Source organism: Pituophis catenifer, unplaced genomic scaffold (assembly GCF_029215685.1).
Source record: "Pituophis catenifer annectens isolate HBS135680 unplaced genomic scaffold, rPitCat1.0.hap2 SCAF_8, whole genome shotgun sequence".
Classification (NCBI taxonomy): domain Eukaryota; kingdom Metazoa; phylum Chordata; class Lepidosauria; order Squamata; family Colubridae; genus Pituophis; species Pituophis catenifer.
In genome coordinates, this window is record NW_027256888.1 from 2078352 (window position 1) to 2092018 (window position 13667).

General features: G+C 40.6%; 1 protein-coding gene across 1 annotated transcript in view; it reads right to left on the bottom strand.

Annotated features, from left to right (window-relative positions):
* The window catches only part of DHX15 (DEAH-box helicase 15), a 37859-nt gene that overhangs the window by 18106 nt on the left and 6086 nt on the right, over positions 1-13667 (bottom strand). The window contains exons 2-6 of the mRNA XM_070949082.1: positions 9237-9579; positions 6705-6898; positions 5644-5803; positions 4233-4451; positions 322-489 (exon numbers count right to left, since the gene is read on the bottom strand). Coding sequence (XP_070805183.1) covers positions 322-489; positions 4233-4451; positions 5644-5803; positions 6705-6898; positions 9237-9579 — 1084 coding nt within the window. The remainder of the gene's footprint in view (positions 1-321; positions 490-4232; positions 4452-5643; positions 5804-6704; positions 6899-9236; positions 9580-13667) is intronic.

Here is a 13667-nt window from a genome sequence, read left to right on the forward strand (position 1 = left end):
CCAACTTTTACTTTAATGACTTACAATAACAAAAAGATTATGAAAAGAAAACTCCTAAGCTTAAAATAGCAGCAAATGGACACATGGAGGGAAAAAAACCCCGGAAACGAAAAGAGCTGAAGAAGCTTCTTGGATGAGAAGCGAAACGTCTTCAAAGAAAAAACAAGAAAGTCTAGTTGCCTCTTGAAAAAAAGCACCCTTGGGACATAGGTGAAGAAGGAAACTATCTTACAGCGCATTTTATGCATTTTTTATTGCCAAGTCTTTTGGAAGTGCAGTGCTAAAATCAGGGATGCAAAAATAAAGCTTTAGTGAACTTACCTTTCGTCCTATTGCACCGTTTGGCTTTTTGGGAGGTGGGGGCTCAAAAATCCTCTGCTGTTGTTGAGGAGGAAGCGTGGAATATAACGGAATGATCTTAATGTCACCGACCTCAGGGCCCAGATCGTCAATTTCACGCTTTATCCTCTTGCAAGCTTCATCTATCTCCTACGCAGAAAAGTCCATGAAAACATTATTAAAAAATAAAATAAAATAAAAATTAATTACTGTACTTTTTTTTTCTAAAGCAGCCCTCTTGCAAAACAGGATGCTTCAGAACTTCTTTATACACTGGTTGAATTTCCAATAGGATTTCCAACAGTCCAAGGGGTTTCTGGTTTTATATCAGGGAACATAACCGCCTTATTTGTATTCATTGCCCTTTTTGTCTTTTAGTTATATTTCCTAATTAATTCTCTACAAATTGTACTAAAATTGAAATCTCTCACCCAGGAATATTAAACTGCACTCGTGACCTTTTCAATTTTCACAATCTGAAGGAAATTAATGTGCACGATATTTTTAAATAAGCCAATTAAGCTTTAATGTCACGTATCACTAATGCAATTATAGGGGAAATTTGCTTTATTGTACCTAATGAGAACATGCACCTTCACAGTATAAACAGAGTTGTTCCAAAAAGAAGGCCTCTCTCTACCTAAATCAAGAGGACGTAGAGCACGAAATTTTAAGTTTCACAGGAAAATATTATGCATCTTTCCAAGTTAAGTGCTCCAAGTAATCGGAATCTCAAAACACTTTGCCACTTTAAATTATTCTTAAGAAGCCCAAGAAACAATTTCAACAAGTAGTTTCACCTATTAACAAGAGTTCTTGTACTGTTTCCAAATAATCCACACTAAATGGATGAATTAGCCAAATAGCAGTAGAACAGATCTATTATTAGACAAAAATAAAGGTAAGAAGTCAGAGGTAAGAACTGTGAAGCATTCCCTATACAGAATTGTCTTGAAACTTATGACAATACTGAGGGAGGGAGGGAGGGAGGGAGGGAGGAAAGAGAGAAGGAAGGAAGGAAGGAAGGAAGGAAGGAAGGAAGGAAGGAAGGAAGGAAGGAAGGAAGGAAGGAAGGAAAAAAAAGGGAAAAAAGGAGAGGAGGGAGGGAAGGAAGGAAGGAGTAAAGAAGGAAAACTGCTGATGTTGATGGCTAGTTGTAACTTCACACAAGCCACCAAAGCAACTCTAGAAGAGTCACTCAGCTCTTCCAGCTGCTTAGCAACCCTGATGGACTTGAAGTGTTTGTTTCCCTGGGAACACCTGAAGTCATCGTTCCCGAAGGAGAATGGAAGGCAGCTATTTTGGCTTAGCTGTATTTCCTCGCTCTGTGTGTGGCTTTGTACTTTCCACCCAGTGTGCCAGCGGCGGAAAGCAACGCTAGCAAACCTACAAGTAGCTATGTTTGAAATTGTACAGGTGCTGAAAGTAGATCTAGCCTCAAGGTGTTTCATGCACTCAAAGCATGCCCATAGCCAATCTCACGTATTCTGCTTGTAGCTGGCAATGGACCAAACATTCAAATTTTAGAAAACCAACTCTGCTGGAGAAAAAAGGAATCAGAATCACAGAATACTAGAGCTGAAAGTATTCCTTGCTCAAGCAGATCCTTACAGAATCACAGAATAACAGATTTGGAAGGGACCTTGGGAGATCTGCTAGTCCAACCTTCTGCTCAAGCAGATGACCCTGTACCATTCCAGACAAATTGCCAATCTCTTCCAACCACTTCTGGAGGCAATCCTTGAAAACTGAAAAATTAAAAAAAAAAAACACCTTCCCTTACTTGCATCAAACCTACCACTACAAGACGGATTTTGTAAAAACGTGAAATAAGATTCTCAACAGCAGGATTTTATAAATCACTAAAAAATAACAGAAGAGGGCGGTTTTAATGAACTAATCCATCACTATGACAATAGAAGAATATTTTGTTGACAAACCAAGAGCAGCCCTTCATGCAACTTTTGGAATTTTAATACAAGAAAGATTCATTTTATGTATTTAAAGGTATAAAAGCACAGAGAATGCCAGCCTAATCCCAGTATATGTTTTAGAAGAACCAGCCAATTTTATCACTGTCAATCACCCAGGACGGAATTGAAGCACTTATTAGATCAGGCACCAAGTCTTGCTTTGGCACTCAAGGATAGGTCTAATCTTCGACAAGTGAAAATTAAATCTAAATTCCTGTGCTGCAAATATTATTATTATTACCAAAGATTACTACTACAAAGATTATTTCTTCATCTAGTCAAAAGCCTTTTCAAGTCATCATTCTTGGTCATACCAATCAGGGCCATTCAGAAGCCTCGCACACACAGCCAAAAAAAAAAGCAAAGCCTTTTTCACTGTTTCCTACAAAGTTGTATTTAAGGCATACAGATAATTTCTTCCTCCAAAATCCCAGCCTCCTTATAAGCCCTTCTAAACGGTGGCCATCGCCATCTTCTTCAACTTCTGCCTCCAGAAGTTGTAAATGCTCCAACACTGGAAGCTTTTAAGAAGAGATTGGACAACCATTTGTCTGAAATGGTATAAGGCTTCCTGCCTGAGCAGGGGGTTGGACTAGAAGACCTCCAAGGTCCCTTCCAACTCTGCTATTCTATTCTATTCTATTCTATTCTATTCTATTCTATTCTATTCTATTCTATTCTATTCTATTCTATTCCTATTCCTATTCCATTTTCTAATCTATTCTATTTTCTATTCTATCCTATCCTGTTCTATCTTTGATGGCAGAAGTGTTAATACTAGCAGTTAATAGAATAGAATTCTTTGCAGAATAGAATTCTTTATTGGCCGAGTGCAATAGGACACATAAGGAATTTGTCTCCGGTGCAGTAGCTCACAGTGTATATACAAACAGCAAAGTGATAGGTCATAAATCATAGTTACAATCATTTATCGTAAAGTTGCGAACAACAACTGATAAATCGTAAGAAACCAATAGGAGAAGATAGTAAGAAAGATGAGAGGATGAGGGGGGGAAAATGAGAAATGAGAGAGTGCTGTGGTAATTAAATGTTCACAGAGGGATGGCGCAGGAGAAAAAACTGTCTAATTGTTTTATCCTGCAATGCCCTATAGCGTCGTTTTGAGAGTAGAAGTTGAAAGAGTTTATGCGAGGGGTCTGTAGCTATTTTCTCAGCCCTCTTTTTAACTCGTGCAGGATACAGGCCCTGCATACTTGTGCAGTATGCAGGCTGGTTGCAATTGATTTTTTCTGGGGTTGCTGCAATGGACGTTCAGTGTGAAAAACTGCCATAAGTCACAAGTGCCTGTATTTCCATTTCTCTTATTATTCCTATCAAAGGACAGTGCACAGAATGGATGCCCAATGTATTCTCTAGGCTAGGGGTCTCCAACCTTAGCAACTTTTAAGCCTGGAGGACTTCAACTCCCACAATTCTTTGCTGGATGGGGAATTCTGGGAGTTGAAGTCCTCCAGGCTTAAAGTTGCCAAGGTCGGAGACCCCTGCTCTAGGCATTGTTTTGCAAAAGGATTGATTCTTCAAAGGGTTCTTGGATTTTTCTGTAGTGCTGCCATAGAATATTTCTTTTATTGCTGGTCATATAGCTAAAATGCCAAGTATTTTAATCGTTTTCATGAAAATCTCCCTGGTTCAAAGTCATCAGTAACCAGTAGGGCAATTAAGCCGTGAAACTTTTGACAGCGGACAACCAGATTTTGCTACGTGGGGAAAGTAATAATTTTTAAGCTTTTCATTTTAATTCGCAGATTATCAAATATCAATATCGCCATCATTTGCAAGTTGGAAGTATACAGGTTTGATAAATATTAAGGTACTATAAACCGCAGAGTCAAACCAACGTAGAAAATGAAAAACAAAACCACAGAGGAAAATTTTGAGACACACGAAATTGTAAAATACCTCTTGTCCAGTAAGAAATAGGAGGAGGTCTCCTTCCTCTTCCTCACACATATGGATCTGTATTACTGTACGAATGGCCGCTTCGAGGTAATCCCTTTCTGGTTCTGGCGTATAAAAGATCTCCACCGGATGCGTACGACCAGGAATCGTGAGGAGAGGACAGTTATCGAAATAAATCTGAAACTTGCCAGCATCTAGAGTAGCGCTCATAACTATCACCTAAAAAAACAAAAATAAAAAAACAGGAAGAATGAAAAGTGGGACCTCGTGGGACCAAGTCTTAAATTTCAAAAGTACAACATTAAAAACAAAATGAAACCTGGTTCTGCCGGTAGTTGACTTGCAACTGCCAACTAGGACCGGAATTTCAGTCACTAACAGAAGCAGTTGTTAAATGAGCCTCCATTTTTATGGCCATTTTCACCCTACTCCAGTGATGGTTAACCTTTTTGGTGCCGAGTGGCCAAACCATGTGTGCATGCACAAACCCTCAAAATGCAATGCGAGTGCCCCCATGCATGCATCCCACCCGCCGTGCATGTGTGCCCCACCCCACACATGTCCCCCCGTGCCCCATTTTTGCTTCCAGGTTGGTGCAGGAAGCTTTCCAGGCCCAAAATGGGGTGCAGGGGGGCCTCGTGTGGCGCCATGCCCTGCTTTGGCTTCCAAGTTGGTGCAGGCCTTCCAGGCCCAAAATGGGGGGGGGGGTGCGTGCAAACCCCCAAAATGCAATGCAAGTGCCCCGCATGCATACCTGCGCATGTGCCCTGTATGCGCCCCGCCCTCTGTGTATGCACGGCAGAGACCCAAAAGCAAACTGGCCAGTGGGAGACGAGTGCACATGCGCGATGGAGCTGGCCTGGGGCGACGGCTGCCATGCCTATAGAGCATGCCATAGATTCATCATCATGGTCTTAGTTGTTAAGCAAATCCAGCTTTTCTGATTGACTCTGCTTTTTGAAGGCCAGCTGATAAGGTCACAAACTGCAAGCACTTTTGGGACAACCATGACCTGGATGACTGAGATCTCTACAGACTTTTAATCAAGGAGAGAAAGCAACTTAAAACTAAGGAAAAACTTCCTAACAGTGAAGACAATTCACCAGTGGAACAGCTTGCCACCAGAAAGTTGTGGGTGCTCCCTCACTGGAGGCTTTTAAGAAGGAGTCTGGACATCCACGTGTCTGAAATGGTGTGGGTTTTCCTGGTTGGGCAGAAGACCCCCAAGGCCCCTTCCCACTCTGTTAATTCTGTTAAAATGACCTTGGGAGTCAGAATCACCCAGGCGTAATCTAAGGGGTCTCAGCCAACCCGAGAGCTTGTTTCAGACTCGAAACAACACCCATTTCGCTGCTTCTTTTTCTTCTTCTGCATCAAACACCCCCACTCCGGCTTGATATATTCCACTGACCTTTAAATCCGATCTCTGCCTCACCACCTCCTTCAGAACTCCCATCAAAATATCCGTCGCCAGCGTTCTTTCGTGGGCCTCGTCAAGAATGATTACCCCGTATCGTTCGAGCAAAGGGTCATTCATCGCTTCACGCAGCAACATACCATCCGTCATATACCTTGAGTGGGAAACCAGTAGATGAATTCCAGAGCTACCAAGTTTTGCTTCTCTGGCATTTTTTTTTTTTTCATTTATATATATATATATATAATAACCTTAACCTTACTAAGCAGCATTTAAAATGTTAACAGATACGGTTGTGGGCATTAAAGGGTACCCTTCTCTTGGGTCTGGCAGCGAACAGTTAATCCAGGAAACAAAACGTTAAAACTTTTGATTTGTAATATTTATTGGGAAGAAAGGTAAAGCAACATCACAAGAATTCCAGCAAAGGTTTTAGTTTTGATTAATGCCTCTGAATCACGTAGATTTGGTATCTGCCAACCCCTTTAACGGAGTGGAGAATGATTCTCATATAATTTCTATGCACTGGGGAGTAAGCTCTGCTCCTATTCCCTTTGCAAATTTGAATATTTACCATAAAAAATGTGTACCTGCAAACCTTTTCTTTCTATATCTAAGCATACATATACACTTTTACACTTTTTTCCTGTTCTGCCTAGGGCTGGTTTTATTCATATAATATCACCTAGCATAACTGAGAGAGTGAGATGCAACACCACGGCCCAAGGAATAATAATGACCGATCTTGTGATAAATTGAGGACTTGATTGGGAGAAACACATCAAGGTATATCATCATCATCTCCTTTTAACAACCCCATAATTAATTGCGGGATGGAGTCAGGGCAACTGAATGGAGCTAGCACAGTGTTTTAATGGCCGGATGCCTTTCCTGTCGCCAGAGCGGAGTTTTGTTCAGCAGATATAATCTCATTGTGCCCAGAGAGAAATATCTGCCTCTACCTAGGATCAAACTCACAGCCTCCTGATTGTGAGGTGAGAGCTCCACCCTCTAGGCCACCGCGCCACTCCATACCCATCAAGGTATATACTTACTTCAAAATCGTTTTGGCGCTGCTGCAGTCTTCAAATCGAATAGAATAACCGACTTCTTGACCCAACATCACATCCATTTCGTCCGCAACTCGCTGGGCCACACTCATCGCAGCTACTCTCCTCGGCTGTGTACAAGCCACACCTCTCTTTGGCCCTGGCAGCGACCGCATGTAGTCAACGCACCACTGAGGGATCTAATGGGGGGGGGGAAGGGGGAGGAGTCCCGGTTATTAAAGAGACTTAGGAAGATGTTATAGCTGGCTTTGAAGTAAAGGCAAACAGATCTGCACCAATCAAACAACAGAAGGGAAGAACAAAGGCTGTGCTACAGAAAGACCTTTCAGAAAACGTTAACTGAAGTCAGCTTTATTTACACTATTAGTAAGTTAAAAGCAACAGGCCTAAGCAATGAAGGAAGAAGACAAATTAAAAAGCACATTAAGATATGCCAATAAGCTGGCTATGAATATATACTGTAATAAAGGTTTAGAAGCGATTCATTTAACCCCATCTTTAATAACTAGATATTTAAGCTGTCACATATAGTTATTGTTCAAAGCGCTGTGGTCACCGAGCCTGAGTAACAAAGCACTCCAGAGTTTGCAATTCCATTAGCCTATAGATTGCTTTAAAAAGAAAGCCTTAATAAACGTTATAAAGCCACTGTAAATTAACTTGAAAAAACAACAACACACCTTATAGAGTAACACAACCATCCAAAAAGGCCAGGCAACATTTGCCAATAACATACAACGTATGTATACATACAACATACAATTTGGTTATAACAACATATAACCAAAATATGTAATTCAAAGCCAAAACCTTAAATATGGGTAGTCCTCAACCTACGACCACAATTGAGCCCCAAATTTATGTTGCTAAGTGAGCTTTGCCCCATTTTATGCCCTTTTTTTGCCACCGTTGCTAAGTGAATCACTGCAGGTGTTGAATTTGGATGTGAAATGAATCTGGCTTCCCACGTTAACTTTGTCAGAAGGTCGAAAAGGGTGATCGTGTGATCCCCGGGACACTGCAACCGTCATAAATACGAGTCACTTGCCAAGCACCTGAATTTTGATCACATGACCCTAGGGGTGCTTGCAACGGTCGTTAAGTGTGAAAAACGGTCACAAGTCACTTTTTTCAGTGCCATTGTAGCTTTGAACAGTCACTAAACGAAACATTTATTTATTTATTTATTTATTTATTTATTTATTTATTTATTTATTTATTTATTTATTTATTGGTACGATTTATATGCCGCCCTTCTCCGGAGACTCAGGGCGGCTTACAATGCGTTAAGCAATAGCCTTCATACTTTTGTATATACCTTCTTAGTAGGGCTTTCGGGGGGCCCCCTAAGCGGTGTTCTTTTTTTTTAATACAAAGTCAGCTTATTGCCCCCACAATCCGGGTCCTCATTTTACCGACCTCGGAAGGATGGAAGGCTGAGTCAACCTTGAGCCTGGTGAGATTTGAACTCGCAGTAATTGCAGGCAGCTGGCAGCTAAGTGCTACTTAAATGCTACTTAACAGCACTTTAGTCCACTGCGCCACCAAGGCTCTTAAATCAAGTTAAATCAAGGATAACCTGTTTTAGGCTTAAAGGAAATACAAGTAATTCACTGTCATTTGGAATGATATGTTACTGTGCTGTAATCTTTTGTTTGTTTGTTTCGTTTTTTACTGACCCCATAATCCCTTGCGGGGTGGAGCCTGGGCAACTGTTTGGAGCTGAGTGTTTACTGGCCGGATGCCCTTCCTGTTGCCAGCGCGGAGTTTTGTGCAGCAGATGTATTGAGCCCAGAGAGAGAAATATCTGCCCCTACTTAGGATCAAACTCACAGCTTCCTGATTGTGCGGCGAGAGCCCTAGCTCTATGCCACAGCACCACTCACTGTGCTGTAATCTTTCCTTTCCCAAAGAGGGAACTTTATTCAAGAGTTTTATACCCAAAAAATAATAATAAAGAATTCAATTCAACATTTAGTGTTTTCAGGGAATTAGATTTAAGAATGTGAGTTAATGGCATTCTGTTTTATTTTTTGCTTTAAGCCAGTCAGTACACATAAAAAAAAAAAAAAAACCCGCTTTGTCTTCATTTTGGTACGTGGTCAGTCTAAGTTTTGCAAGAAAACCAGAGCAGCAGATATTTATAGATTAACAGAGGTTTATGTTGAGCAATTCAAATCTCACTGAACCTCTCATGAAAACGGAGCAGACCCTGAAGAGGCAGACAAAATGCCAGAGTTGGAGGGTGAGGGGATGGGATGGGAGGAGTGGAGGGTGGGAGAGAGATAGCAAAAGCTCACTGCATCGTTTTCTAGTCATTAAACCACTAAAAGGTTCATTTAACAGATCTTGCTCAAAAAGGCTAAGTCTTGTGATGTGTCAGCGCACCATGGATTTCTTTTGAGGACCCTGAAATTTTGCTAATAGCAGGCGGAATAATTTCACGGAGACATTCAAACTTTGTGCAAATGTGCCGCGTGCGAATCCGCGCAAAAGAACGGCTGAAGCGAAACTCACCTGTGTGGTTTTACCAGAACCCGTCTCGCCAACCAGCACGAAGGATTGATTTCTGATGAGGATGTCAGTAAATCTATCTTTGTATTCCCACACCGGGAGCTGCAGGCGTTTCTTTAAGATTTCGTAATAGCGAGGTGTGTGTGGCAGGTTTGTGAATGGGTTGATACTCTGTGGAAATACGGTGGGTTTCAAAGGGGGGAGCCCGACTCCGGTGAGGAGAGCCGAGTTGGGCGAAGGGCGCAAATCCTTCTCCTTATCTCTTTCCCGTTCTCTATCTCTGTCTCGATCCCTGTCCCGGTCTTTGGAGCGATCATCACGATCCCGGTCACGATCCCGATCCTTCCTAAATGATTTTCAGGAGAAAAACGAACAGTTTTCAAAGAAACGAAAGCTCCGTGCTGTTTAAAAAAAGAAAAAGTGAATTAAAGGAAGAAAAAAAAAACAAAGGTAATTATCTAAGAACCCAAGAATTTTCCCAGAAATTCATTTCCCTCTTGCCCAATTTGTCACATTACGGATTGACACAGGATAATAGGTGGAGTGCTACGAGATGCTAAATACCAGTTACACCCAATAGTTCCATCACTATCAATAACATTTCCATCTATTTAGAGCGGATATCACCCCAGTCTTAAGGTACAATTTGAGCCGCAGTTATAATTGTAGCTGCAATTTCTTCACTTACGACCGTAATTGAGCCCAAAATTTATGTGGCTAAGTGAGACACTTGCAAAGTGAGTTTTCCCTCCCTGTTTTATGACTTTGTCTGCCACAGTTGTTAAGAAAATCACTGCAATTGTAAATTACCCAGGTGTTAAGTGGATCTGGCTTCCCCATCGACTTTGCTTGTTAGAAGGTCGCAAAAGGAGATCTCGTGACCCCGAGACACTGCGACCGTCATAAATATGAACCAGTTGCCAATTTTGGTCACATGTCAAAAATTACCATTAAGTCCCTTTTTTCAGTGATGTTGTAACTTCAAACTGTCACTAAATGAACTGCTTTAAGTCTTCACCATGTCCTTGCCCTTTAAAACTCTTATGCGATTCAGCAAATACCTGTTTCTTACGGAAGAATCAGATTATGGAAAAATCTTGTGGCACCAGCAAATATCTGATTCGGATATTTCCTGATTCCAGATGTTTCGAGCTTCAACCTCTGAGAGGTTTGACCTAGGAAGCCATCTGAAGAGGTTGGGCCTCCAAGAGAGACGCTATCAAACCATCTCACTAGATCTTGCAGCGAGATTGTTTTGAGAGTGGCCTCTTCTCTTATAGGCCCTACCGCTTCTGACGACTTCCTAGGTCAAACCTCTCAGAGGTTGAAGCTCGACACATCTGGACTACCCAGCAACTATCTGGATAGCTGCACGTTCTTGAAGGACTTTTGACTGCAGCTTATAGGAGAACCTCTGATTAAGAGGGCGATTTCCCAGTAAGTCAAATGAGAGGAAATGCACAGTAGGGAGTTTTTCTCAGCGATCATACCGTAAGCATGGAAAGACTGGGCGTCCTTACCCAATTTCACACAAGGTGAAAAGGGTTTGCTTCACCCAACTACGGGATTCGTTCTGCTCTTTAAACCGATTGTGGTAATTTTGCTTGGTTGCTATGTTTGCCTTTGTTTTAATGTTTCATTCTTCTACATACTAAAGCAAAATGCGGGTCCTAGGGTTATGCATGACTTCAAACTAATATAGATCCATGGGCGATCAAGCGTTCAAATTTTAAATGAAGACAAGCTGACAAAAGACTGAGATGTAACTTTCCCATATACTTATTGGAAAACTACATATTCTTGTGCTTTTCCCCCCACTCAGTATTAGCTATTTTGAATAGTTTGATACTTTGAGAACATGTTGTAGACAGTTGCACAGGATGTCTGCGAAACACAAAACTCCAAGTTACTAGAAGGCAAACTGATGACAATGCAACTATCCACTCCTACTAGTTATATATAATCTTGATTTATTTCTGTATACCTTCTAGTTAATGACCTATGGGTCAAGAGATCCTCCAACTGAAATCACCTTTCCAATTTTTTGATTCAGAGATTTATTTAGCAAGAGCATGCAAACCAAACGAGCTATTCTAACAGAATATCATCAGTTGGCCACCATGTTTGCATTGGCTGGAATCATAAGCGAAGAGCTTGGGTCATGCAGGCACTAACTTCTGCATCCAACTGATGGAACACGGAACAACTTTACTATTAATATAATTTTTTTATGTCACTCTCCCTCTATATGCAACTTATAACTTTACCAAACCTTGTTAAACTTGGTGACTGAAAATACTGAAGATCCTTGTGTGTTCGCTTAAGCAATGATGGTAACTACGCTTCTACACATTTAAATCACAAGCTATGTTCACAGAGCATGAGGTCTGTGGTCTGTTTAAATTTACTCAACATACAAAGCCAAACCAAGGCAAGGCAATCATAGTATCAGCCTCAACAAACTGCAAATTCAACCATTACTGGAACTAGGCAAATGCAATTATATACAATAAACATACGTTGAGTATCCTACACCGATGTTGCTCAGGGGAAATATTTCTGTCCTGCAGCTTCCTTTTTTCCCCAAATGTACTTCCTTGGTGGCTTTTCTCACACCAGAAATGCTTTCAGCATTTTTTTCCCAGCCCAAGTTGAATTGTGTAAAATGAAACAACAGGGGAAATGATAGAGAAAGTAATGTTTCTGCTGGCTCTGACAAGGGAAGATTGATGGGATATTTTCCAAGTACTCCAGGAACATAAATCTGTCCAAAATATCAAACATGAACAACATATTTGACAGATGTTCCCATTAATTCCAATGGTGAAAATATCACTGTATATAACAGACCAAAAATGTAACATATTTTCAAACAGGGAGATTGCTTATGTATCTTCCTCCTTTTCTGTAAGTATTTATATTAATATGTAATTTGAAGATTTATTATTAATACACAGTTTTAAACAATCGTACTTTGGAGCAAGAATGCTAAATTATGCAAGCTCTACCATTGCACATATAAGCTATAGGAGAAGAACTGATATTTTTTTATAGGAACCTCAACTTGGCTTTTGTATTTTAATAGAATAGGATTCATTTTATGACGGTCACCATGCCGCTTCGTTGCACAGATTTGTGGCCATACAGGTATAAATAAAGCACTGAAGAATATGTTCATCTTCTGATTTTTATTCACATTTAAATTAATGGAGATTTAATTAATTGGGATTTCTTTAACCAAACTTCCCCTCTGAAATAAAAAAAAAAATCCCACTTAGTGTTGATTGGTTGATTGATTGATTGATTGATTGATTGGTTCCATTTATATGCCGCCCTTCTCCAGAGACTCAGGACGGCTTACAATGCGTTAAGCAATAGCCTTCATACTTTTGTATATACCTGCTTAGTAGGGCTTTTGCCCCCCCCCCAATGGTGTTCTTTTTTATACAAAGTCAGCTTATTGCCCCCACAATCGGGTCCTCATTTTACCTACCTCGAAAGGATGGAAGGCTGAGTCAACCTTGAACCTGGTGACATTCGAACTTGCAGTAATTGCAGGCAGCTGGTGCTACTTAACAGCACTTTAATCTGCTGCGCCACCAAGGCTCTTGATGATCTTATTGTCATTGGTGAACCAATAAAAGTAATATTGTAATCTGCCTTAAGTGTTGGTATAAACAGAAATATGGGGCACAACAAAAAGTAGATAAAACTGAAGTGATTAACCTCTAAAATATTATAGAATAATAATAACGGTAATACTATTTCCCTAACCAGAAAGGGTATGTAACTGCATGTGCAAAATTTATTTTGTGGGTTCAAGACTATAAAACTACATTCAGTAGTAAAAACAGTTGAAACAAGAAAGGATGTGCATGGAATTCACAACTGCAAAGAGGAAAATGTTTTAAGAGTTTTAATTTTAAAAAGCTAGGTATATAATTTTTCCTATTTCCATTTCATCACCACTTGTTTAAATGCCCAGAACTCTACAAATACAGGCTTAAGTTTAAACCATAAGAAAGTAACAGGCCATGATAGAACAGTATTTAAAAGCATGTTAGAATGAGCTGTAAACATCTGGAGAGAATGAGCTGCATCAGTTCCCTGCCTAATTCAAACACTAGGGAAGAAATCAACAAACCCAAAGATGCTTTTTTTTCAGGAGGCAACTGGACTTCCTTGATTTTCTTTGAAGACGTTTCCCTTCTCATCCCAGAAGCTTCTTCAGCTCTGGATGGTGGGGAATGGAAGGATTTATATTCCTTGCAGACAGCTGGTCATTTGCATCCTTTTTAGAGTGTTCTTGAGGCCACTTGCAGGTGGCCTCAAATGACCAGCTGTCTGCAAAGAGTATAAATCCTTCCATTCCCCACCATCCAGTAAGAGCTGAAGAAGCTTCTGGGATGAGAAGCGAAACGTCTTCAAAGAAAA